This window comes from Symphalangus syndactylus, chromosome 18 (genome assembly GCF_028878055.3).
Source record: "Symphalangus syndactylus isolate Jambi chromosome 18, NHGRI_mSymSyn1-v2.1_pri, whole genome shotgun sequence".
NCBI lineage: Eukaryota > Metazoa > Chordata > Mammalia > Primates > Hylobatidae > Symphalangus > Symphalangus syndactylus.
This window is the reverse complement of record NC_072440.2, coordinates 85,744,042-85,770,727: the sequence shown is the minus strand read 5'-3', so window position 1 is coordinate 85,770,727 and position 26,686 is coordinate 85,744,042. Positions and strand designations below refer to the sequence as shown.

General features: G+C 55.7%; 1 protein-coding gene across 2 annotated transcripts in view; it reads right to left on the bottom strand.

The window, feature by feature from the left end:
• Positions 1-26,686, bottom strand: part of OTOF (otoferlin) — a 101,631-nt gene that overhangs the window by 7,574 nt on the left and 67,371 nt on the right. The window contains exons 10-39 of one of the 2 annotated variants that reach the window (XM_055251531.2): positions 24,259-24,321; positions 23,790-23,874; positions 19,125-19,284; positions 18,114-18,300; positions 17,486-17,672; positions 15,870-16,093; positions 15,289-15,397; positions 14,557-14,737; positions 14,348-14,468; positions 12,717-12,817; positions 12,484-12,574; positions 12,240-12,356; positions 11,960-12,112; positions 11,437-11,626; positions 11,223-11,347; positions 10,671-10,805; positions 9,817-9,978; positions 9,270-9,389; positions 8,688-8,849; positions 8,414-8,576; positions 7,800-7,930; positions 6,310-6,339; positions 5,778-5,909; positions 3,594-3,660; positions 2,561-2,697; positions 2,294-2,428; positions 1,927-2,064; positions 1,161-1,288; positions 884-1,054; positions 79-239 (exon numbers count right to left, since the gene is read on the bottom strand). In XM_055251531.2, coding sequence (XP_055107506.2) covers positions 79-239; positions 884-1,054; positions 1,161-1,288; positions 1,927-2,064; positions 2,294-2,428; positions 2,561-2,697; positions 3,594-3,660; positions 5,778-5,909; positions 6,310-6,339; positions 7,800-7,930; positions 8,414-8,576; positions 8,688-8,849; positions 9,270-9,389; positions 9,817-9,978; positions 10,671-10,805; positions 11,223-11,347; positions 11,437-11,626; positions 11,960-12,112; positions 12,240-12,356; positions 12,484-12,574; positions 12,717-12,817; positions 14,348-14,468; positions 14,557-14,737; positions 15,289-15,397; positions 15,870-16,093; positions 17,486-17,672; positions 18,114-18,300; positions 19,125-19,284; positions 23,790-23,874; positions 24,259-24,321 — 4,066 coding nt within the window. The remainder of the gene's footprint in view (positions 1-78; positions 240-883; positions 1,055-1,160; positions 1,289-1,926; positions 2,065-2,293; positions 2,429-2,560; positions 2,698-3,593; positions 3,661-5,777; positions 5,910-6,309; positions 6,340-7,799; positions 7,931-8,413; positions 8,577-8,687; positions 8,850-9,269; positions 9,390-9,816; positions 9,979-10,670; positions 10,806-11,222; positions 11,348-11,436; positions 11,627-11,959; positions 12,113-12,239; positions 12,357-12,483; positions 12,575-12,716; positions 12,818-14,347; positions 14,469-14,556; positions 14,738-15,288; positions 15,398-15,869; positions 16,094-17,485; positions 17,673-18,113; positions 18,301-19,124; positions 19,285-23,789; positions 23,875-24,258; positions 24,322-26,686) is intronic. The other variant, XM_055251532.2, reaches the window with a different exon arrangement.

Here is a 26,686-nt window from a genome sequence, read left to right as displayed (position 1 = left end):
CCCAGGGAAGTGTGGGCCCCTCCTGGCCTCTGAAACCCCCTGGAGAGGGGGCAGGCGCTGCATCCAGTGCCTCATTACCGTTCTCGTCCTCAATCTCAGAGGGCCCAGTGAAGACGCGGTTGGCCACCTTCACTCTCCCAGGGGGCCCAAAGTGGGGGCCATCCACTTTGCCATCTTTGCAGAGGCTGGTCAGGATCTGACTGGGCTTCATGGGGTCCCGCCAGATATTGTAGCCATGTCTGCAGGAGGGGACACACAGGCTTGGAGGGGCTGGGTGGGACTAAGCCATCCTGGATGACAGCTAGTTGTGGCCAGTTCTCTAAAGTTGGCTGTTGCCCTCATCAGCAAGTGAGCCTGATTCCTCCTGCCCTGGGCCCCAGTCTCACCTGAGACACTAGGGCTGCTGGAGGCTGAACCCTCCTGCCCTGGGCCTTGGACCACGTATCAGTGTCCCCAGCCTAGCCCCACTGCATCCCCTCACTGTGCCCACTCCTCTGGAACCTCAGAGACTCCCATGAGGAAACTGAAAACCAGAGAGGTGAAGGGACTTGGCCAGGGTCACACAGCCTATAAGTGGCAGAGCTGGCCTAGATCCCCAGGGGACTCTTCCTGTCCTCCTCTGCTGGCCCCCACCTTCCCTAGCCCATTTGTCTCTCCTCATCCTGCCTCCTCTGTCCTGGAATCCACTGGCCCTCTCCTTGTTTTGGGATCTGCAGTCCTGTCCCCTGAAGACTGTGCCCAGGGACTGTAGGGGCAGAGGCCCGGCCTGGGACAGAAACCACAATTATGTCTACCTTCTCAAATCTCCACGATCTGAATCTCATTTTACAGTGGACGCAAAGCAGGCACATTGCCCCCGCCCTCTGCCCCATGCCCCACATACGTGGAGTAGGTCTGGGCGATGCCGCAGGTGGCGCGGTGCTTGCTGTAGAAGCGGTTCTCCAGGTCGATCTTGGTTTCCCCAATGAGGTCATCAGTGCCCACCAGGTCCCAGTCATACACAGCCACCGTCAGCATGGATTCCATGGGGAAGGAGGCCTCAATGTCAAAGGACCTGGTGGGGTGGAGTCAGGAGAAGGGTTTAAGGATCTGCTAGGGTGGGAGGTGGTCTGGGTTGGAGAAGTCGGGGTGTGGCAGGGGAAGGCACCAAGAAGTCTTACTTCCCGAAGACTGGGTTGAGCTGCTTGGAGATGTAGTTCTCCTTGTCACGGATGTCAGTCTTGCCTAGCCGGATGGCGATGTAGGGGTCAGCTTTGCCGTTGATGTCGGCAGGGTGCAGGTCCGTGGCCTGGGATGGGGAGGAGGGCTGCCTGAGCAGGTTCCCATGCCCTGCTCATCTTCAGTGCCCCTGCCAGTCTGCCTGAGGGTCCTATGACAGTGAAGGGCAGGGGCAGGAGCACTGGACCCCTCAGGAGGCTTGCTGTGTGACCCTAGGCAAGTGGCTACCCCTCTCTGGGCTTTGACTTCTTCCTCTAGAAAAGATAAAGACTAGACCAAATGATCTGCCTGGTGCCTCCCAGTATGGGGCTATCAGTACGCAGCTTCTTCTTCTTTTTTTTTTTTCTTTGAGACAGAGTCCCGCTCTGTCTCCCAGGCTGGAGTGCAATGATGTGATCTCGGCTCACTGCAAGCTCCACCTCCTGGGTTCAAGCGATTTTCCTGCCTCAGCCTCCTCAGTAGCTGGGATTACAGGTGTGTGGCACTGCGCCTGGCTAATTTTTGTATTTTTAGTAGAGACGGGGTTTCACCATGTTGACCAGGCTGGTCTCGAACTCCTGACCTCAGGTGATCCTCCTGCCTTGGCCTCCCAAAGTGCTGGGATTACAGGTGTGAGCCACTGCACCTGGCCAGTATGCAGCTTCTTTGGTCTCTCCCGGATGGGAGGATGAGGAGACTTGCAAGGAGGGGAAGCGACGGGAGTCTCACCCGGACCACATAGACTCGGACCAGCACATTGATGGGGTCATTGCTTGGGATGCCCTGGAACATGCCATAGGTGGAGTCGTAGCCGGCTTCCCGGGACACGTCCTCTGGGAGTGGCACTTTGTACACGCAGAGGGAGCCCTGGGCAAGACAAGTGTGGGTCAGGGTGTAGGTTTGCCTGGCAAGGGTGGCATTCAAAATAGCTAACAGCACTGGGAGGCAGGGCCTTCACCCTTTAACTGCTGAGCCATGGGAAAGTCCAGGGTTTCTGGAGGGAGTGGCCAGGGCAGTGGTGGGAGGTGAGTGGGAGAACCTGTGGTGGGGCAAGGGCTAGGGGGTGCTCAGGCTGGGCCCATGCTCCTGGCCTGACCTTGAAGCGTCCCACAGTGCGCTCCTCCTCAGTGGAGCCATCCTCGTCATCCCCGGTCTTGCCCCGAAGCAGGTTGAAAGTGTGCAGCCAGTCCTCAAAGTTATCAAACTCGGACTCCAGCTCTTTGGGGTACACCTGAGCCAGACCAGGCCATTAGGGGGCGGCTGCCTGGTCTCTGGCTTTTGTCCTGCCCCACCTGCAGGATCACCGCGCCCCCCCTCTCCCCGCCCCCGCACACCCTAGAAGAGTCTGCTCCTAGGCTTTCACCTTAAGCTCATCAATCTTGGGTTTCTTCTTCTCGGGGGCCTCGGACCCCTGGCCAGAGCCAGAGCTCTGGGTTTTCTTCTTCTTCTCCTCTTTGGCAGCCCTTGCCTTCTCCTTGCCCTTCATTGACCCCTTCAGGCCTGGCCAGAAGCAGAAAAGGAGGTGGAGCAGAAATGAGCAGAGCAGGAAGGCCTGGATTCGAGACCCAGCTCTGTCGCTAATTTGCTTTACTAACTTAACTCTCGGATGTCCATGTGCTGTCAAATGCAGATAATACTCCCTAGCATGCCCGCCTCATGGAGGTGCTGGGGGCCCCAGTGAGTTTATGCCCGGGAAGGTGTCTGAAGACCGTCATCATGCCCTTTGGAAGAGAGGGGCAGGAAGGAGCATGGGTTTGGTGGTGGAGGCCTGTTGCAGTGCAGTTCCTTGCCCACTCGCTTTCCTCACTAGCTTCCCTCTTCTTGTCCATAATAATAACACTCTGTATTAGCATTTCCCAAACCTCATTCAGTGGAGCACCAGGTGCAGATGCTGCTGGCATGCTTTAGAAGAAAGGGTACTGTGATCCAATAAGCTGGGGAAATATTTTATACTGTGTCTTCCTTTTGGAGATGTATAGTAACATTTGCACAGTAAAGGCTCTGAAAAGTCCTGCACCAAAAGAAGCTGTTTCAATCAGCTTTTCCTAAACTAATTTGACCAAAACTAATTTGTTCCTTCTAGAACACCCACCAATTTTCTTCATGGAAAAGAGTCTGGAAAATGCTGGATGGAATGAGCTCTGAGGTCCCTTCCAGCTCTGATGTTCTGTGGCTCTAAATGTCTGCCTATCACTGTGGGTGCTGAACTGGTCAGAGTAAAAGCCTCCCTAGATAAGGGCCTTAGCCTGCCCAGTGCCCACGGACTACTGATGCTGCTTTCCTGGCTACTAAGGCTGGGAGGGCTGGCAGGAGGGGAAAGAAGCAGGTGGTGTGGTGGGCAGGAGAGCCGACCACCCAGGGGCAGGAAGGAGGCAGTTTCGGGTTCCAGGGCTCACCCTCGGTATTGTCCACTTCCTCCTTCTCCTCCAAGTCAATTCCAGAGGGCTCTTGTTGTCGAAGTTGCTGCCAAAAGATGAGATGAAAAGGACAGAAGGTGGATTTCCTGGGGAGGAGTCTGTTGACCCCAAATTGTGGGCCCATATGAGTCTTAATGCACTAGAAGTAGAAAATCTTCCCAACTGCACTTCAAATCCACCATATGCTCTGCTTAAGTGGGTTTAAAAAAGTTTATAATGTGTACAGTGTGACTAGTGGTACTTAGGGGTTTATGCATCTGTGGCACATATACACCATAGAATACTATGCAGCCATAAAAAAGGATGAGTTCATGTCCTTTGCAGGGACATGGATGAAGCCGGAAACCATCATTCTGAACAAACTGTCACAAGGACAGAAAACCAAACACCGCATGTTCTCACTCACGGGAGGGAAGTGAACAATGAGAACACTTGGACACAGGGAGGGGAACATCACACACCAGGGCCTGTCGTGGTGTTGGGGGAGGGGGGAGGGATAGCATTAGGAGCAATACCCACTGTAAATGACGAGTTAATGGGTGCAGCACACCAACATGGCACATGCATACCTATGTAACAAACCCGCACATTGTGCACATGTACCCTAGAACTTAAAGTATAATGAAAAAAAAAAAGAAATAACACCTTGCAATAAATATTTACATTTTCTACTTAAAAAAAACACAGTGCACTTTAATGTTGCTTTTAGTGGTATTAATAAATTGTTTTAATGTAGAAAAGTATAACAGTAAGAAAATGTACTATATTTTCTTTCACTCAGCACACCCCATCTTACTGGAAACGAAAATAAATCTTACTAGAAACTAGAACCAGGTTTCAACTAAGTCGCCACCGCCACCTGGTGGCAGTCTGTGAAAATTGCAGGAGTAGAGACAACAACAGGTAGCCTCTTGCAGCTCCAGCCTGGCCAACTTGATGGTGGGAGACGAGACTACCAGCTGTCCTCAATGATCTGTTCTCCTAGTTTTACAAGTTTTGCTGAGCACACAGCCACCTTGCTAAAGATTACATTTCCCAGCCTCCTTTGCAGATGAGTGTAGCTAAGGGATTAGATTCTGATCAATGTGAGTGGAAGTGATATGTGCAACTTCTGGATTGGGCCCTGAAAAAGAAAAGCATATGCCTCCTCTCCTCTTTAACCCTTCCTGTGCACATGAATTAGAACATGATGTTGAGTCACCTCCAACCTTACAGATGTGAGAAACAAGAGGTCAGGATCTTAGCCCTTGACACCACTGAGCCACCATACCAGCCTAATCCCCACTCTCTGAGATGTTATGTGAGAAAGAAACTGCTGTCTTGTTCACGTCACTCTAACTTGCTACTGCAGCTTAATGTGTGCTCTAATAAATATCACACCTAGCTTGGGTCAGAGAAAGGGCCTGGGAGAGGATGTGGCTGGATCAGCTCTGGCCCCACTGAGGAAACACAACTGCAGGCATGTGTCCCTCCTGGTCAGGTGGCCAGTCAGAGCACCCTGAGCTAGGTAGGCAGCGTGGAGAGGACACAAACAAGAAAGCAGAGAAATGCACTTTCTGGAACTTGCAATCTGGCCCAACAGATGGAACCCACATATGTGTAATAGGGGAAGAATCATTCACGTGCCGATGACCAAGATGTGTAAAATAAAACAGTATGAAGAAGAGTCGTAAGGACTACTGATAAGCAGTTGTTCCCTTATGGCCTCTGAGAACATGTTTCTCCTTTTTCACAAAGGTCACCTCCTCTGGGACGCCTTCCCTGATTCCCCCAAGCCATGATTTGCCTTTGTTATCACATAGTCCTCTTTAAGTCTCTGTTTACATGTCCATTTTGCCCAGTAAACCGAGGGCCCATCAGGGCAGGTATGGCATCTTCTGGCTCCCATAGCACCTAGTATGGAGCCTGGCTCATCGCATATACCCAAGAGGCATTTGTGGAATGAGTCAATGAGGACAAAAGAAAACCAAGCAGGGAAGGTAGATGGGACCATCGTCTTGGAAGGTGAGTTCTGAGCTAGGATTTCAAGGATGCGAGACAAGGTCATCCCAAACTCACATGAATGGAGGTGGGATCCAGCTCTGGGGGCCGTGGCGAAGAAGCTGGACAGGAGGGTCTGAGTGTGGAGGGGGTCACCTCCCCTTACCCTACCCGAGGTCTCACCTCCTTCATGGTGTCGATGGAGGCAAAGTACTTGGACCACCAATCCAGCATGCTCTCATCTGGCTCCTCCTCCTCCGGCTCCTCCGCAGTGCCCTTCTTCTTCTTCTTCTTCTTCTCCTTCTCCTCCTCAGCCTGTAGGTTGGCCAGGTCCAGAGTCCTACATGGACTCCTCCTGCCTGGACAATCCCGAGAGCCTCCACCCATTCCGCCATCTGCCAGCAGGAAGCCTTGGGCTCCATGAGGCTCTGTGGGGCCACCCATGTCCAAGGGGCAGGGCCTTATTTTAGGGAGAAGGTGCCACAGGCCACAGAGAGTTGTGACCTGCCAGCGTGATCCACTCGCCCAAGCAGGACTGGCATTGAGTCCTGCACTCACCCAGCTCTTTTCCACCGCATCTTGGGGGAGATGTGCTGGCCCAAGCATGAGGGGGGCTGGGGCCGGCTCTGTCCCTGATGCCGGACCCTTTGGCCTGACATCGTTGCCAATAAAGGACCCTCTCACCCCAGAGCCCCTGCATGGCCCCCACACTCACCACATCCACCTTGACAACAGCTTCAGAAGTCTGCAGAGGAACCAAGGAGACAGGGGTAGAATCAGCCACTGGGGCCTGGAGTGGCAGGCAGCGGCCTAGCACAGGGTGTGTGGAGGAGCCAAGATGGAAATTACTGTGTGCTGGCAGCCCCTGTGCCTGCAAGGCCAGCTTCGCATTAATAAGAGCACTCTGACTGGTGAGTCTGCAAAGGGTCTGAGTGAGGATGTTTCTTTGGGTGGCCAAAGGAACAGGGGGGTGTGTTCCAGGCTGGCCCACGTTCTGCCCTTCCCTGTAGGGTCTGCAGCTTGTAGGCCACTTCCACACCCAACCCCCAGGTGGCAGTTCTCTCTCTGGCAGATGAATGGTCCTAGTCCCAAAGCCAGGAGGAATAAGGAGCTTCCACCTGGAAATCCTCCTCCGACCCAGGCCAGGGAAGTGTCATTTGTGAATGGCTGGGATGGAAAACCAGGGACTCTTTGAAAAGGACACTGATGATCTCATAAGGAATCATTACCTATGGTGTCATTTGTTGGAGTAAAAATTATAGCAGGTGATTATAATAAACTGTGATGGCTCACTCTGTCTCTCATACACACATACCACATGCCAGTGCACATGCACACACCCCCATGTATGCACACACGCACATATGCACACCGCAAGCACGCATGCACACACATATGCACATACACCACATGCATGACACACACATGCACATTTACACACCACACGCACACATGCACATATGCACACAACCACACATGCACACATATATGCACATATACCACACTCACGCATGCACACATGCACATTTACATACCACCCGCATGCATGCACACTGCACACATGCACATATGCACACCACACACATGCATGCACACATATATGCACATACACTGCACACATGCACACATGCATTTACACACCACATGCACACATGCACATATGCACACCATATGCATTCACACATACATGCACATGTTCACACATGCATGCACGCACGTGCATATGCACATACACCACACACATGCATGAACATATGCACACCACACGCACGCACGTGCATATGCACATACCCCACATACAGGCACACACACACATGCACATACACACACCACATGCACGCACACACGCACATATGCACATACACCACATGCACATATGCACAATGCACATATGCACACCACACATACGCACGCACGCACAAATGCACATACATCACATGCATGCACGCACACACATGCACATATGCACACCACACACATGCGCACACACATGCACATTTACACACCACACGCACGCGCGTGCATTCCAGGATAGTATTAGGAGGGAGCTGTTTGGACACACAATCAAGGTCAGCCCCCGACAGTCACATGCCAAAGGAGGCTCTTAGTGTCCTTTTCTCTCGGGGCAGATAGTCTAGTTCACAGGATGTGTCACACGAAGTTGCACGTTCCCAGCCAGCAGGGGGCTGACCCCACCCGCCTTACCGCGTCCAGCTTCACCATGGTCTCCAGTTTCTTGATGGGTACCTCTGGCTCCATAGCCACCACAACCTCCCCTGTGGAGTGAGAGGAGGAGCCCCCATTGCACAGCACACGGCAGCGCCGGAGAAGCCTAACTGGACAGATGGATAGATGGACAGACAGGCAGAGGAAGGAGCAAGAGGAACAGTGAGATTGGCGGGGCAGGAAGGTGCAGAGAACTAAAGCTGATTCTGGAACTTTCTGAGGGAGAGGGGGACAGGCAGTCGAGGGAGAAAATACGGGCATGGGGAGGGAAGAAGAGAGTCCGAGATAAGGGGAAGCTGTGGAGGCTGGCGGGAGGGAGGTAGCCGGGAGGCCTGAGTCTTCTCCATCAACCAGCCCAAGGGGCCTTCTGCCCTCAGGCCCTCCCAGGCTGTCTCCAGTTCTGCCCTCTCTGGCTGTAGAGCTGGGGTCACCTTCGGCAGCCTTCCTTGGCCACCAGGGTGGATCTTCTTCCGTGCCCACCCCCTCGGCCCCAAGGAGCAAACTCTGGCCGCGGCTTGGACTGGACGGAGACCCAGAGCCCTTCCCTGGGGGGCGTGGAGCCACGCTTGGTGGCAGGGTGGATGTGGCCATACCCGTGGTGTTCCAGCTGGGGGCCAAGCGGTCTGGGGGCCGGTAGATGAAGCGTCGCAGAGAGCTGACGGCATGGGAGCCCACCAGTGTGTAGCGACCGAAGGCCCGACAGTCCACCACACGGATGTTCAAGGGCGGGTGCAGCAGCTCGTTCTCTGGGAGGTCCTGGGGTGTTGGCGACAGGAGCCTGAGCCTCCAAGAAGAGGCAGAGGAAGCCGGCTGGCCGAGTGGAGCCACACTGGCCACAGGACGTCCTCCGCCGGGGCCTGCACTCACCACTTCAAACCACTTGACGAGGGTGTTGAAGTTGGGGTTCTTCTTATAATTGTGGATCAGGGACGACTGCACCCCCTTCCCTGCACACTCGATGTCCACCCGTGGCCGGTCCACCTGGGCCAGGTTCACCCGCTTTAGGTCCCGTAGGCCCCAGAACAGCACCTGGGAGAGATTGGGGGGGTGCAGAGAAGAGAGCCCCTTAGTCAAGGGAGCCAGCCATGGGGGCGCTGGACCATCCGAGAAGGAACTGGGCAGTGGGATGGGCAGTAGTTCACCCCAGATTTCAAAGGGTGGGAGCAGGGCCAGGAGAGCAGAGGAGGGGCAGGCATCCTCTAGGGATGAGGGTGAGGCTGCCCGGAGAAGGGGTGCAGAGTCAGGGGTGCAGACAGGAGGGCTGGGCACAGTCCTGGGACATGGGAGTGCGACTTGGTGCAGACGGGGGAAGGCCCTGGGCTGGGGCAGGAGCCTGGGTCTGCTGCTGGCTCCTGGTGATGGTGGTGGGAGGGGGATGACAAGCCACTTCCCCTCCTGGGTCCTCAGACTCCTCATCCAAAACGGAAGGGCCACACAGAGCCCTCGCACCTCCACTCGGTACTTGCTGAGCACGGGCCGGATGCCCACAGGCACAGGCATGATGGGACCTCGGTCCACGTCCACCGGGCCATTGATGGGGGGCAGGTCAGCCTTCCCTGCTGGTCCAATCTGGGGAATGGGGGTCACAGGTCACACAATGGGGAGCCCAGGGACAGGGTCTCTTTCCCCATGAGTTGTTTGCCATGATATCTGGGGAGACAGGGAAAACCCCCTAAGAACCATGCCCCCAGCTTCGGTCAGGATGGGAAGGAGAGAGGCCCCCAGGCCCCCAGCCCCCAGGCCCCAGGCCCCAGCTCCAGGCCCCAACCCCCAGGCCCTAACCCCCAGGCCCTAACCCCTCAGACCCCAGGCCCCAGCCCTCAGCTCCAGCCCCCAGCCCCAGGCCCCAGCCTCCAGCCCCCAGGCCCCACCCCCAGGCCCCAGCTCCCAGGCCCCAGACCCCAGGCCCCAGCCTTCAGGCCCCAGCCCCCAGCCCTAGGCCCCAGCTCCCAGCCTCCAGTCCCCAGGCCTCAGCCCCTCTTCCCTGCAGTCCCACCTGCAGCAGCTCGAAGGCCGCCAGCAGGTCTCCAGCTGTGGCGTTGCCACGGTAGATCTGGTAGTACTCGAGCTGGGGCGGGAAGCGGGGTGGGCAGTACACCTCGTCTGCCATCTTCACCAGGGGTTTGGCGAAGGTCCGGCCCATGAAGTCAGCTTTACCCTGACGCAACAGACAACCCAGAAGCCTCTTGGTGCTTGCTGTCCACACCTGTGATCTCGTTTGGTCCTTACCACAGCCCCATGAGTTGTTGTAAGGGACAGGTGTGATCCCCCCATTTTACAGATGGGGAAACCAAGTCTCAGGGCCCACCAAAGACTTGTTCAAGGCCAAGCAGTCAGTAAATGGGAGATGCCCGGCTCAGGACTAGACATGAGGTCCTCCTACCTCTAGTCCAGGGCTACCTGGGCACCTCAGCAGCTGAGGTGGTGCGTGAGAAGGTGGCTCGCTAACTCTCGGGGGTCACCCCAATCCCTTATTCCCTGCTCCAGAACCTCCATGGAGGACGGCAAGGCTGTCACTGGTTGTGGTAGCTGTGGGCAGGGGTCGGGAGCCCTGGGATGGGGAGGCCAGTGACAGCAGGAATTGCCGGCACATCTCCAGGGCTCAGTCTGTTGGTGACAGGAGGTGAAGATGTCCTGGCCTGGGAAGGGGTCAGGCTGCCGCAAGCAGGCAGGAGGCACCTGGAGGGACTGGGTGTCAGCCCCACTCCCAGCTTCCCAGCCAGCACCTGGCCAAGGAGCTCTGCAGGTGGGTGGTGGAGGTGAGGGCACAGCCTCAGTGCAGGTGGAGTGCAGGGAACAAGGGCCAGGTGTGGTGCTGCTGGGGTCCCTGGCACCGGAGCCCACCCATACCATGGAATCCTGGTCGTAGATTTCGATGACAATGATGGGCGGATCATCCCTCAGCTCATGAGCTTCACCATAGAGCTCCAGGTTGTCGAACACCAGCATCTGGTCCCAGGTGGGACACAGGGTCTCATTCAGCACCTGCAGCGTGGGATGGGGAGACAGGTGACAAGTGACAGAGGGTGGGCAGATGCACAAACAGGAGCCGCCCCTACTCACTCAGCTTCCACGGAACCTGGGGGCAGGAGTGACAGGTTTCTTGATTCTTCCAGAAATCTTAAAATCAAGGCTAATATGAGGTTTGCCCCAAGCCCCCTGCCAATGTCCTCCTTGTCATCCCTGTCTTGTGAATATAACCACAGCTAAAGCCCGTAGCCTTTCCAGTGCGACCCGGGTCTGCAGTTATCTGCAGGGCTTCCCCTGAGAAACCGGGGCACTGGCTGACCTGTGGCTCCAGGCCCCACAGGCTCACAGGCCCCACAGGCTCCAGTCCCCACAGGCTCACAGGCTTCCTGGTGCTGTCAAAGCCAGAGCCACTCCCTCCCCCCAGGCCCTCACCTCTGTGCACTGACTCTGATTGATGAAGAAGACCCGAGCGAAGGGGTCTGAGAGTCCGCTGCTGTCGGCGGCAAAGAGGCTGCGGGCCTGGTACATGTGGGCTCGGAGCTGGAACGCCTGCTTCTCTGTGGGGAAGGGCAGCCTGAGGTTCCGGGATGGGCAGCCCCTCCGGCCCCCTCCCAGGTGAGGCTTTGAGTGAGGGGTCCTCACTCACTGGTGTAGACCAGGCTGACGGGCGGGAAGGCATGCAGACCCAGGCCCTGGGCCGCCTTGACCTCCTCGAAGCCGCAGGGCAGGCCGCACAGGAGCTCCTTGCGCTGTTTGCTGAGGCTCAGCCACAGGTAGAGCTCCACCTTGGCCTGCACTGTCCAGCCTGCCGAGCCGAAGCCCCGCTTCCCTGGCAACTGGGGGCGGGTATGGGGTCACCAGGAGGCTGACAGCTGCCAGGGCCCACGGGGTGGGGAAGGGGCAGGGGCCAGCAGAGGCCCTGGTCAGAGCTACCCTGCCCCTTCACAGCCATCCCACTTGGCTGGGGTCCGGTGGAGACAGGGGCATGGGCAGGGGGCCATCCTGCCCCCTTCTCCACCCCTTCCCCCATCTCCTTCCCATTCTCAGCCCTTCTCTGAACACCTGCTGCTTGAAGGCCCCACCCTGTCACTCAGGCCCTCCAGCCCCAGGTGGGGGCTGCTGCTCCCCAAAAGGACCCAGGCCCCCATCCATCCTGCCCCCTCCAGCACCTTGAGGAAGAGCGTCTTGACCTTGGCGCAGTCCTTGCCAGTCTCCTCCTCCACGATGGAGAACAGCAGGTCCTTGGAGGGCACACGGGCATAGGCGACACGCTTGTTGTTGCTCATCATCCAGATGAAGATGTCGGGAATACTGTGCTGGGGCTGGGGGTTGGGGGTGGCCAGGGGCAGCGGGTAAGGGGGTCTAGCCTCCTGACTGAGCCCCCTGAGCCTGAGGGGCCCCAGAGAGCCAGCCCTGGATGAGGCAAAGCCCCCTCCCCTTGGGCCGTACCTCGTCCGCCAGGAAGCGCAGCTTCTGCAGGAAGTTCTGGCACAGCCTCAGCTTGTCCCTCACCGTGTGCCGCTTCACCTGGGCCCGCAGCATCCTGGCCTGCTGCCCCATGCTTTCCTGTGCAGGAGGGGGTGTCAGTGAACCCAGCTACTGGGGGACAGCTCGGGCCATGACAAACGGGGTTGTGACACCTTCTCACAGCCAGGCCCTCCCTCCAGCCCCTGCCGTCCAGTCGCGTCCTCACCAGCTCCCTCATGCAGGACTTGAGGCGCTCCCGGTCAAGCCTGGTGCGGGATGAGTGGCCCTGGTCCTTGTCAGCCAGGGAGAGGAAGCGGCTGGGGGTAGGGGGAGCGGGGGTTTAGCGAGCCTGACCAGCAGGGGCTCTGTAGATTCTTCCTCATCTGCCCAGCCCTGGCAGGGTCCCCTTTGTCCAGTTCCACTTCATCCTCCCCCCACCTGTTGCCCCTCCCTTCTCACCAGCAGCCACAGCTCAGCTCCTCCAGGACGCCTCGCAGGCGACGCTCAGGGTAGGACTTCTCCGTTTTGATCATCTCCTGTACGTCGTTCAGGCCTTCTTCCTGTGAATCAGGAATGTGGGTGATGCTGGGCCACAGCCCCACCTCCCCAGCCTCCCCAAATGTCTCCTCCCCATTGATCAGGGGAGTGAGAGACCTCATGATCTGGGAGCTCTCACTAGGGCCATCCTGAGTATCGGTCATCATGAGGAAGTCATCAATTTCCCAAGTTCTGTTCTCAGAACCTGGAGATGTTGGTGTTCATGGGTTCTTCAGTTCCTGAAGGAAGAAGCCACCTCTGGGCTGTGAGTCTGTGGCTCTGGTGAGCTCACAGGGCCTGGGCAGAACTCGGGGCTAGGCTGGGGGCTCAGGGCTGGCCAGAGACAGAGGGAAACCCTAGGACTAGATGTGACAAGATCCTGACGTCACTCCAGAATGCTGGGGCCTGTGGCAGGGGATGGGAACAGATGCCTGGGGGAAGAGGGAGTGGCTCTGGCTCTGAGAGCACTGGGAGGGCTGTGAGACCCAGGCCCCACAGGAGACACAGGTCAGCTAGTACCCCAGCTCCTTAGGGGGAAGCCTTGCAGAAAACTGCAGTCCCAGGTCACACTGCAAAGGCTATGGGCTTTAACTGTGGTTACAGTCACAAGACAGGGATGACAAGGAGGACATTGGCAGGGGGCTGGGAGCAGACCTCATATTAGCCTTGATTTTTTTGGAAGTTTTAATTCATTTTTATAAAATATGAGCTGGCTGAGCTTCAGGGAACTTCAACAGGGAGGACCAACAGCTCAGGGAAGGGTGGGATTATCTGCTGGTCCCTGCTCCTCCAGGTTGGGGAGAAGGAGGTCTCATGCCAACAGCTGCACTCCTCGCCCAGTCAGTGCCCATGGCTCAAGAGGGGAGAGGGGTGGGCAAAGGAGGAGGTGGCAGCTCCTTGAGCTTCAGACACTGCTCGCTTCTCTCTTTTCCCCATTTCCCTTCCCTAGCCTTGCTTTTTTTATTTTATTTAATTTTAATTTTAATTTTATTTTATTTTATTTTTTGAGATGAAGTTTTGCTCGGTCGCCCAGGCTGGAGTGCAGTGGCGCGATCTCGGCTCACTGCAACCTCTGCCTCATGGGTTCAAGTGATTCTCCTGCTTCAGCCTCCCGAATAGCTGGAATTACAGGTGCCCGCCACCAAGCCCTGCTAATTTTTGCATTTTTAGTAGAGATGACATTTCACTATGTTGGTCAGGACGGTCTCGAACTCCTGACCTCAGGTGATCCACCAGCCTTGGCCTCCTAAACTGTTGGGATTACAGGCGTGAGCCACCACACCTGTCTCCCTAGCCTTGCTTTTAAGATTTCTGGAAAAATCAGGGAACTCAACACTCCTGCCCCAGGGTTCGCTGGAGGCTGCAGTGACTAGAGGTGGCTCCTGCCCTTGTCTGTGCCCTGGGACCTGGGGCTGAGGATGGGAACAGAGGTCTTGCTGGGGCCATTCCTGCAGCCCCTGGGCAGCCCAGCTTTGTGTGTTCCAGGGAAGGCCCTCTGACAGCGCCGTCTCCCCCAGGACCCCACTGCTGCTGGCCCCTGGCCTGGCCCTGACCAGCTTGTCAGCGATGTGGTCCATGATGTTGGCATTGTAGAGGCGGCGGCGCTGGTCCGGCCACCAGCTCTTGATGTAGATGCAGGGCTTTCGCTCCAGGTAGGGCAGATGGAAGTAGTTCCTGGGGTGGGCAGAGGCGGGAGGTGAGTCCTTGGGGGCCCAGGGAGGTGGGAGGGCCAGGCCACAGGAGGATGGGAGTCTGGGCCCACCTGTCGGTGACCTGGGGCCGCATTGGTGGGGTGGAGGAGACTGAGGCCAGGTCCCCGCCATCGCTGGCCTCGTCATCACTTGCGTTCTGAATCAGGTCTACTTCTTCCTCATCCCCTGGTTCCTTCCGGGGCCGAGGCCGCTGGGGCCGGGACAGGCCATCAACTTCGTTCCCATAGTTGCCTGGAGGCAGAATGGGCCCAGAAGGCCTAGAGTGCATTCCCCACCAGGCCCCTCCCACCGTCCAATCCGGGGCTGCCTTGGATTTGGGAAACAGGAGAGGGAGAGTCAGGGAATGGAGCTCAGACGTGACACAGCATTAGCCAGAGAGCATTAGCCCGTGTCCCCACTCCGCTGAGAGTCGGGGAGTCCTGATGACGCCTGAGTGCGAGGCCCAGCCCTGGCCCAGACTGTGGCCTGAGTTCCCACTCTCTCCTCTCCAGCCCCAGCAAGGGCCTCTCCCTGCCCTCTGCCCCAGGTCCCAAACACAGCCTCACCCTGTAGGTGGAGCTGAGGGTCGGCCCATTTATGGGGCGTGGTCCACCCCATGCACACACAAAGTGTTTCCTGGATGCTTGAGGCCTCTCAGGGGAACGGGGTCAACGTTCCCTACAGAAGTGAGGACAGGGCTGAGGTGCACAGTGTCACACTTACCACCTGCAGCCTAGGCCTGAAGCTCCCCATGGGCCCAGTACTTACCTAGGCCTGAAGCCTGCTGTGGGCCCAGCACTCACCTATGGTGACCTCAAAGGTGATGGGCTTGTCTCCGTTTCTCCGATCAATCATTGAGGCCTCCAGAAAGGCTCCAAAGAGAAAGAATTCTTCCATTTTACCTGCACAGCTCTGTGGGGAGGCAGTTCAAACCGTTCCTGAGCTTGAGTAAGGGTGGCAGGTCAGGGGCCAGGCCTCCTTCCGTCTCACAGACAGGCCCTGGGGATGGATGGTGGGGGCATCCCACCCGGCTTTGGGGCCAGGCAGCCCAGACCCCAGTGGCCCCCCAGCCTGGAAATCCATGGAAGCAGGGCTGGCGCGGACACCACAGGGACAGCCGTGGCAGGGAAGAGGGGCAGAGGAGAGGCACCATCGTGAGACCTGGCAGCTGTTGAGAGGCAGAGCACAGGCAGGCAGTGGACGAGGGCAGAGTCCTGTTGGGGGGCTGAGTGGGGGCCTGTGCTACCTGGGAAGGAGCCTCATCCTGAGGTCTGACTCCTCAGGTAGACAGGGCAGCAACAGGCAAAGCCTGGGACCCGGGTGCCTCAGGGAGAAGGGGGCTGAGCTGGAGGCCTGGGGGACAGCACAGTGCCTGGGGTCTCACCTCCGAGATGGGCGTGGCCTGCTCCACCTGCACCTCTGTGGAGCTGGTGAGCTCGGGGTTGGAGGTGTCCAGGATCTCCACGGCCAGGCCCAGCAGGAGCCGGGCCCGGAAGGACACGCCCTCCCCCAGGCCCTCATTCAGGTCCTGATGCTCGTCCAGCAGCGTGTAGTTACGCGTGGAGCCGTACATGTTCACCCAGGCTGGGCCCAGTGTGGGCAGGAAGCCTGTGGCAGTGGGGAGAAAAATGAGGGGGCCGCATCACATCCAGTTTCCATGGGGAAGAGGGGCCTCTTTTGGGGGTCCCTGGCCTCCAGCTCCTGGGTGTTGAGCTGAGAACTTCATGTGTGCCATTCAGGTGTGGGGCAGCCTTCTCACACTGCACTGGGGTAGAGCACTCTCTTGGATCTATTTCTTCCCTGTGGGGGCCTGAGCTGGAAGCAGTGGGGAGGCAAAGTCTAGCTCCCTGCTTCCTGGAACTTGGAGCAGGAATTGCCAACAGTCTACTTGTAGGACAGAGCCAGTCCTTCCAAGTCCCCAGCATGATCTTGGGTCCTGTGCCATTTTTGCAGCTCTGTCCCACCATGGTGACCTTGCCGGTGCAGACCCCTCCCCTCCTCGCTGAAGGCCCTCCCTCTCCATCTCTGCCTGTGAAATGCTGCTTCCTCACGAAGCCTTCTCAATTCCTAGGCACAAGTCCCTTCTCTTATGGCTAAGATCTGTCAGGCCTCTGACAGGGGTCGCATGATCCAGTTTTTTGGTTTATTTGCTTTTTATTCTGCCTTTTTTAAAAAAACACTTATAGCATTTAAAAAATTTAGATATACTTCATATGACATAAAATGCACCATTTTAAAGTGTACATTTCAGTGGTTTTTAGTATATTCACTATGTTATAAACCATCATCTAATTCCAGAACAGTTCCACCCCCTCAAAAGAAACTCTTCACCTATTTAGCAGTTAGTCCCAATCCCTTCCCTTTAGCACCTGGAAACCGGCAATCTACTTTCTGTCTCTATGGATTTGCCGGATGTTTCACATACATGGATCAGACAACATGTGGCCCTTTGTGTCTTCTGCCTCATGTTTTGACCATTTGGTAGCACATCTATCTCCTTAACACACAGTGAGCACTTTGATCCAGGAATAGATTCTTATCTCACTCTATGTCCTTGGAACCCAGCACAGGGCAGGGATCCTAGGAGGTGGTCAATCCCTGCGAGTCTGCAGATAGGCACTACTATTAGGTATCATGTATATATACACACACACTGTAATTATATACAAATGCAGCATATACACTGCAATGATATGCACATTCATACTATAATTATTATATCATATAATCATTATTATTTTCACTTTACAAACGGGAAAACAGGTCACACAACTACTAACTGTCAAATCCAGTCAGCTGGGCTCAGGCCAGCTCTGAGCCGACCTGAGCCACAACTCCCCACCCTCCACCTGAGGCAGGGGCTGCTGGCAAGGCCCTGGAAGCGCCTGTGAGGCTCAGGTCCAGAGCTGATGACGGTGGTGTGAAGAGAGGGGGTCTCACCCATTCCTTCCCCTCGGGCCATTCCCTGCCCCCCAGCACACTGGGTCTCCCGCTGCTGACCTTTGTCTCCATCATTAGAAATCTTGCGCAGGTCGATGAAGTGGGTGCCGATGGCCACATCATTGACCTTGTCCGAGTCTCGGATCTGCACCTTCATGCGTTTGCAGAGTGGGGGGAAGAGGTCTGTAAAGACGACCTGCTCATTCCACAGGGGCTCATAGCTGCTCTTCTGCACGGAAGTCTTGCCCTGGTGGAAGGGGGAGCACAGGTGAGGGTGTGGCATGCGTGCGTGAGTGGGTGCATGTGTGTGTGTGGGCACGTGTGTGTGTGTGAGTGGGCACATGTATGTGTGTGTATTCGTGGGTGAATGTGTGCACAGGTGAGTGGGTGCGTGTGTGCGTGCGTGAGTGGGTATGTGTGCATGTGTGAGTGGGTGCGTGTGTGTGTGCATGCCTGTGTGTGGACTTGTCTCCACTCTTCCCCCAGCCTCTCCTCCCTCTCATGCCCCCTGTGCAGCTCTCAGTCTAAGGACTCCAGGAGGCAGGGAGGATCCTCTAAGTCCGTCCCTGGCCAACATCATTTCCAGCCTTGTCTTACCCGCCCAGCTGCCCCAGTCCCCACACCCATCAGCCTGCCCTTGTGATACCTGTCACCCAGCCCCGGCCTCCTGTACCTCATACCCCAGTACCTTCTGGCCAGCAAAGAAGACTTGCACGTAGGGGTCTACAAGGTCCTTGTTTTCACCGATGAAAGCCTTCTTTACATTGGCCATGAGGCTTGTGTTCATACGGGGCAGCCCCTCTGCTCGGTAAATTTTCACGTAGAACCGGGCCCACTGGCGTTCGGGGGGCACCCCCTCGGGGAGCAGCAAGTTCCTGCCAGCATATACAGCCAGGGCCATGGTCACCAGGTCCAGGTCCCCAACCCCCATCCTGGCATCTACACACCCCTGGGTCCTGGCACAGTCTCTAAGGGACAGCTGAGGGAGCCAGGCTAGGATTAGACACTTGTGTTCATGGAACTTGCCCCTTGTGGGATTCTGGGCAAATCTTCCCATCTCACTGAGCTGCCGTTTCCTCACTGCTGAAAGTGGCTGTAATAATACCCACCTCCCAAGAATATGATTGGCTCAAGCACGCTAAAACATATGAGTGCTTTGTAGATTGTACATTGGGATATGATCAATATTATTGTCAGTGTTTTATAGTTTTGTGCCATATCTTTTGTTTTGTAGACAAAAACTTCATAGTAGCCACTCTCTCTCCCCCAGCTCACAAAAGACAGGATTCATTGATCCCAGCACTTTTACCCACTTATTCCAGACAAGGTCACAGAATATTTCTCAACAGCTGCTACCCGCTGCCTGGAATTGGCACACCAGAAGAAACCTTGGCTCTCCCAGCACTATCCTGCTGCTATACTCAGGACCCAGCAGCTGCTGGCTGTGGTCTGCCAGCATCGACTCTTCCCAACCTGTTTCTCACTGGCAGAAAGGATGTCAAAGGACTGTTATTCTCAGCCATCCTCCATCACCCCCTGCCCCTGCCCTGCCTCGGAAGAGTGGGGTTGCTTGGGAGAGTGAGCGAGAGCAGGGTGAGGGAGACGGGTGGCAGGTGCTCTGAGCAAACCCTCACCGGGAGCTCCCTGGGGGAAGGAAGGGCTGGCTCAGACTCCAGGGGCTGGGGTAGCTGGGCCTCACCCCTCAATGTCATCTTCGTCGGTCTCATTGGCCTTGTGGGGCGTCTTGATGTTGTCCCCTTTGCCCACCACAGCAACGTCACACTTCACGTAGCCCTTCAGCCCCGAGGAGAGGTCATCGGGGTCAGACAGGATGGCCCACTTGTGATGGAACTGGTGCTCTGCAATGATGAGGGGTGGGCACTGCACCAGACGCCCTCACCCAGAGCATCTCCCAGTGCTCAGGGCAGGCCAAGGGGTGGCAGAACCAAATGCTGTCTTGGCCCCTAGAGTCCCAGGACCTGGGCCACAGCTCTGCCTGTCCCTAGCCCAGGGGCTGATAGAGTCTGAGGTCCTGTGGAGCTGGGGCAGTGGGTGTGACTTGGAAGCACGACAGCCTTCTCCTAATTGGGTTTTTTCTGCCTGTGGCCTCTTCTATGGCCCCACCCCAGTCAGCCAGCCTTCACATAGCTGTGAAGGACACAGCTGCCCACAGGGCCTTCCCAGGTGGAGGCTCCTGCTCCTGCTCCCCATCTTCAGCCCCTCTGGGGCTTCCCAGTGCCTTGGGGTGAAGACAAAACGCATGGCCTGTGGGCTCCTGATTTAGTGCTCCCTGACTCACTCTGCTGAGCCCACCCAGCCCTGTGTTCCTCCTTGCTGAACAGGTGTCACGGTTTTATTTGCCCTTTTATACCTCCATGCCTTTGCATCTGCTGCTCATTGAGCTTGGAACGCCCTCATTCCTGTTCTCTCCACCTCCACCTGTCTTTCTCCCTATTCAATTTGTAAACTTCTACTCATTTTGCTCAAGTTTCTCCTCCTTCATGCAGCCCTCCCTGACTTCCTCAGAAGAGTTGATCCTGGGCTCTTTAGTGTTTGTTCTCTGTGATCTCCGTACACATCTCCCATCTCACTGTGCACTGTGCTGATCTGGGTATTGTTTGTCTCTGATTTTAGACTAAGAGTCTCCTAAAGACAAGGATTGTCAGTCTCATCCCAGTGTCCCATGACCTATGACTGTGTGGAGGAAAGGACAAACGTCAGGGAAGGAGGCGCTTTAGGAAGGATTTTCCCCTTCAGGTTTACTTTAAGCGCAGTGGGCAAGCAAAGGGAAGCGCATCACTGTGCCTTAGGAATTTGCTTCCCGGGATGTTCTGTGGCCACTGAACTCTCGGGGACTCAGCAACTCCCTCCTTCACTGCTTCCTCTTCCACCTTCTACTGTAGCGCAGGCCTGCGTCCTGCAAGCCTGTGGCCCTGGTGGGCTCCCGAAGATGTTAGGGGCTGTGTGCAGAGGTTGGCCTTTCTGGGAATAGCCAGGCCACCTGTGTCTCAGAAAAGATAATGCCACAGTAGAATCTGAAGAGAGGGACAAGCAAGGTGAGAGGGCAGGAAGGCACGTGGATGAGGAGTCACTAGAGAACCTCAGCCAGGCTGGCAGGCCTCCGGGGCGGGGCCATGACCCAGGTATCCCAGGAACTTCAGGTCTTGCCAGAGCAGATGTGTGTCGGATGAGGAGATGGACAGAAAGCTCAATGAATGGGTGCATAAATGGTCAGAGGGATGGGTGATGAGCTGCCTGGCTGGCTGAGAGATAGCTGGACAGATGGTAATGGATTATTGGATAGAAGGAGCCATTAATATGTGGACAGGTGGGTGGGTAGATATATGGATGGGTGGGTGGATGGATGGATATATGGGTGGGTGGATCTGTGGATGGGTGGGTAGGTGGATGGATCTGTGGATAGATGGGTGGGTAGATATATGGATGGGTGGGTGGGTGGATGGATGGATATATGGGTGAGTGGGTGGATCTGTGGACAGGTGGGTGGGTGGGTGGATGGATTCATGGATGGGTGGGTGGGTGGACCAATGGATATGTGTATTGGTGGGTGAATGGATAGATACATGGATGGGTGGGTGGATCTGTGGATAGGTGGGTGGATGGATTTGTAGATGGGTTGGTGAGTGGATGGATGGATACAGCGGTAGATGTATAGAGGTGTGCATGGTTAGATGAATTGGGGACATTTAGCAAGGAAAGAGAATACTATTCAGGAGGAATGTAAAATTTGCCTTCAAATTTAAAGGCTATTTTTCTTTTTGTCCTGAAAGAGAGACCTGTGAAAGCGGGTGAAGGTGACAGGATGACAGATTTTGAGATGACCTAAAGAAAGTGAAGATATCTAAAATAAGAAGTAGTGAGTGCCCCATTTCTGGGAGGACTAAGCAAGGTTAGATGACCAATCAGAGATGGTGCTGTGGGGGTCCCTACATCAGGTTAACACTTGACTGATGACTTCTGAGGCCCTTCTAGTCCTAATACTGTGTGATCTCAGGCTAGAGATACAAGGACCACATGAGATCCTGAGCTATATGCTTACCAGCCTGAAACATCATTTCACCTCCCTTCAGCCTGGGGCTGACACCTGCCAGTCAAGGCTAGCCCAGCTGGGGAAGTTGCTGCAACCCAGACCTCCTTTATGATCTATGAGGATGAGTGTATGGCCTGTCCTCACCAACAACAGAGAGTAGCAAACAGTAAACAGTTTCCTGATGTTGCATCTGGTGGTACAAATGACAAATGTGGTCCTGCCAGGGTGAGAAGAGGGTCTCTCGGGAAACCCCTTCCAGTTCCAAGAGATATTGACACCACCCAAAGCTTCCCAGCAGCACCCAGGAGTGTCTCTGGGAGCGTGCTGTCCAACAATGCCCTGGCTGGAACCGACGACTCATCAAGAAGCTCAGGACAAACTGGAGACATCAGAGTAAAGACATTGGGTCTCAACTCTAGGACCCATGTGACTTCAGGCTCTCCTGTCCCTGGGAGGGCACCAGGCTCAGGGCTGGATTCAGCAGGAGCAGCAAATCTCGAGCTAGGTTACCCGAGTGGAGACCTGGGCCCACGTCCTGTTTCTGCCACTTACTCACAGTGTGGCCCTGGACCAGCTGTTTAAGCCTGCTGAGCCTCAGTTTCCTCATGGTGAAATGGGAATGATGCCTACATGGGGTCGTGAGGGTGAGGCCTGCTGGGACAGTGAGCTTAGCCCAGTATCTGGCACTTATTGATGGCCTGGTGGTTTCCTCACCAGGACTTTACTACCCAGAAGCCCAGAGGTCCATATTAGACTAATCTCTGCCTTTTTCTCCACCCCCTGACATTCTCTTGGCTCTCGGCCTCAGGCCTGCCAATGGTACCCGGGCCACTGCTCAGCCCTGGGAGGAGTTTATCCTTAGGGATGCCAGTCATTCCAAGCAAGTAGTCCACGGCTATGCATGCTTCCTGGGAAGCAACACGGCAGGAGGCCGACTCTTCCCTACTCCCCATGGCACTGATGGTCAGCAAGGCTGCCCTCCGCTAAGGGCCATAGCATGTGTGGGGCGGTGGCAAAGGCACTGGCCTGGGAGCTGGAGACAGGGGTGCTACTCCTAGATGGGGGGCAAACCCCTTCATCACCCTGGGCTTCAGTTTATCTTCACAGAGGCTGGACTAGATGTTTTTCAGGTCTTGGGCAGCTTGAGTATTCTATGATCTTGTGATTTTTATGTGTATAATCATGGTTTTGGACTCAGATTCCCTGGTCTAAGTCACAGTTGCAATGTGCACCAGCTGGACATCTCTTAGGTTGAACCACAAGCAATCGCCAATTTGTTCAACCTACTAGTTTAGTGATATCTCTAAGCCCCTTCATTTCTCTTAGCCTCATTTATCTCATCTGCAAAATGGGAAGAAATGCTGCTGCCTACATTACTGTTTTGTGAGGGTCAAATGTGACAACTGGGTGAAATTATGTTGTCATTGTCAAAGGGCCTAATGGGGTCATCACAGCACTCTGAGCAGTGCATTCACTTCAGGGACACGGAGTGGTCCCTAACCTGCCCACATGGTGAGCTGTCATCTGGCAGGCTGAGGCACTTCCTCTGCCTGGCCCACCTCACAAGCCCTCTGGGCCACCCCTTGGGGTTCCCTTGCCAACCCCATTGCTGTTACCCTACAGGACGCCATGGAGCCCACATGGCTGTCCAAGAGCCTGGGGCTCTTGGAAGAAGTGTTTTCAGAGACTAGAGTCCCTCAGAGGCTGCCGCACTACACCTGGCATTGACCAGCATCACTGCGTTCAGATTGGATAGTGTGGCTCAGTGAGGCTCTGGGGACACACAGCCTGACTTCACCCCCGACCAGCTGTGTGGCTGGGGCAAGCCCTGGCTCTGAGCCTCAACTGTAAAAGGGGACGGCGGGTCCTGTGAGGGATGGAAAGGGTTTCCTTTCTGCTCAGCAGGTGTCAGCCCAGGAGGCAGGAGTCCAGGCGCAGCCCCTCTGCAGGCTGTGACGGGTCTCCCTCACTGCATCCTCTACTACTACTGGTCAGCCTGCCTATGGCCAGTGATGCGCCAGCCTGCCATGCACTCCGGAGCATGCGATGAAGCTCCTTCCAGGCTCTGTGCAGAGTTACTGACCTAATTATGAGTGAGAACCCACCAGACTGGGTGCGCAGTTGCTCACTGCATTTGTGTACAGACTGTGCACGCCACTTCTCCGCAGGCCAGATGGCTGTGTGTACTAACAGTTGCCAGACTGTGGTCTTTGCCAGGCTTTTTCCAGGAACCGCCACAACGGGAAAGGCCCCGTGCACCACGCTCCCTGAGCCGTGCACACCTCCACTGACTGGCCATGCGCAGGTACTCACCTGGCTGCGAGTACACGGTTCCCACGTCCATTTTGAAGGAGCCCACCAGGGTGCCACTGCGTAGCAGGTTCTTGGAGTGAATCACCTTTCAGGCAGAACCACAGCCCACCCGTCAGGCCCGGCAAGGGTGAGGCTTTCCACGGGGCAGTGGTGGGACCAGAGCTTTTTGGTGAAGCGGGAGGGCGTTTGGCAGAGTGGGGTGGCTCGCTGAGGCTCAGCATCAGCTCCTCCTGCCCACGCCAGTTTCTCGCTGGCCTCCATGTACGAGCAAATGCACTATTTAGAGGCACCCGATGAAAGGGGTGGGTGGGGGCCAGAATCCAGCCTGTGCCCTACTTGCCCAGCCGTGTGTCCAGGCACGGTGCTGCCTCTTTATGATGGGTCTAGACAGAGGGGCCCCCTCTCAAGTCTGCACAAAGGTGCAGTTTGAGGGAGTGGCCCTGCATGCCGGGGGCTGCTCCCCACTCACCGAAATCTTGATGATCTTGTCGAACATGACATCAGGAGAGACATGGAAGTCGAACACGAAGTACTGGAAGGGGGAAGGATCCAGGCCTGCTGTCACTGAGGGCAGCAGCAACAGCCCAGGTAGTGTTGGGCCCCTCCCTCCTCACAGGGCCTGTCTGCACCCCAGACATTTGCCCGGAGCCCCAAAGTTCAGAGGAACAGCAGAGGCAACTCATCTGATCCTGACTGCCCCTGGTGGTAGGTGGTAGGAAGCAGAGCCCCATCTCCTAGGTGAGGCTGGTGCTGGCTAGTGTGGGGTGGGGAAGGAACTTGGAACAGTAGGTGGAGCAGCCCATGCCCTTGTACTGTGCTAAGAGGCACATGGCCAGGGAGCAAGGAGACCTGGGTTCTAGTCCCCGCTCTGCACCTTCTTAGCTGTGTGGCCTTGAGCAACACATTCTCTGAACCTCAGTTTCTTAAGCTGTGAAATGGGGATAATGACACCCCCCTCAGAGTCTTGTTATGAGGCTCTGATGAGACAGTGTAACATATTTTACCAAATCTAAAGTGGCTACTGACTGTAAGATATACTACAGTTTAACAGGCCACATGGACATTGCCATGAAGCCACAAGTCTGCCTAGGAGACACATCCCAAATTCAGAGAGGTTAAACTGTAAAATAACGCAAGCCTCAGAGCAGATGAACCATGGTGTGCCAAAGCACTTAGTTGGCAGTCGATGTGAAATGCCATGGGCGTGCACTGTCCTTTGGTGCTGTGGGCTGCCATGCGCATTTGCAGTCCCCATCTCTTCCCCTGGCCTGGGTGTGCAGGCGCTGAGGATGAGGGTGTGAGGCAGTTAGTAGAGGGGCTGCTGCTTTGGTGAACTGTGGTGGGGGAGAAGGGAGAAATGTTTCCAATGTGCTTGGGGTAAATGTCCGAAGAGAACGTGCTCCTGGCTGCTGGGGCTGGCCCTTGAGCACTGAGGGTAAAGCCAGCTTCACAGCCAGCCCCACCTGGCTGTTACTGCTAGATCAATCACTTTCTTGCCTGAGCCTCAGTTTATCTATTATACTATGAATGTGGAGATATGATCCAGGGCTCTCGTGCTGAACTGCTCCAGGGGTGCCATTCACACGGGGGGCTTCAAGGTGTAGTTGTGAAGTTGCAATGAGACAACCTGGTCAAGTTTTTAACGCAGGTGTGCACCCACGGTAAGCACACAGTAAGCAGCGACAGCTGTGCATGCCACTAACAGGCCCGGGGTGTACTGGCCGGGGTTCTGAAGCTCTGGGGAGGCGGATGGGGATATGGATTTGGGAATCGTCAGCACAAGATGGTAACCAACACCTTGGGGATGGAGGAAATACTCGGGGAGAGCATGGGAGGGGAAGCAGGCCCAGGTCAGGGCTCCAAGAAGACACAGCCTTTCAGCCAAGAAGTCAGGCTGGGGAGATGGAACTGGAGAGACAGGGGAAGCAGGAGAGTGGCATGAGGGGCCCCCAAGAGGAGCAGCAGGCAGTGGGATGAAAGAAACTGGGTGATCAAGGGAGAGCAGGATGATATGGACATTACACTCAGGAACAGCAAGGTCCTTGGCGACCTTGAGGAGAGCAGTGTCAATGACATCTAGAGGCAGAAACCCTGCAAAGATTGAGGGGTGACTGGGGGGAGGAAGTGAGGACAATCCAAGTGGTCTGACTGTGGAAGGGTGGAGAGAAAAAGGAGGTCACTGGAGAGGTGCGTGGGAATGAGGAAAGGCCCAGAGAGAAGTGACAGACTCCTAGTTCCTGTCCTTGAGCACACATGGGTCTTCATGGTTGTACTTAGCATGTGCTGGAGTAGAACACCTTATAGGCAAGGAAGAAGGGGCTGGAAGAAAAACAAAGACAGAGTTGGGCTGTGCAATGCCAGGTTCTTTGAGCTGTAGAAAGAGAAGGATCCAAGGCAAAGGGGAGAGCTGGATTTTCAGCAGGAGGAAGGACGGCGGCGCTCCCAAGATGCCCAGGGCAGGGCCAGATGCACACACAGGACACACAGGAAAGGAGCCTTAGTCTGATTTGTGAATGGCCAGCTTGTTCTGGAAGGGCAAAGGCTTTGAGCTTCCCTGCACACAGGCAGGCTCGGGGCCAGGCAGGGTGATCAGGCCAGGTGCCCACAGCTGTGCTGGCCCCAGGGGAGAGAGCTAGCTGAGCTAGGGCCAGAATCTCGAACTCTCTGAGCTGTCTGCAACCAAATTCCTGGTATTTCCTGAGCATATTTTCCTTTTGTAATAGCTTAGATACCTAAGTCATGTTGATTGTTCCCACCTCCCTCTGTTGTTTTAATGGAGCCAAAGGAAGTTTCCTACCAGCTCAGATAATTAGTCAGAAATAATACATTCCCAAGGCCAGGAGGACGTCCTTCATTGAAAAGAAATGTGGCATAGAAAGAGAAGAAAAGGGAAACAA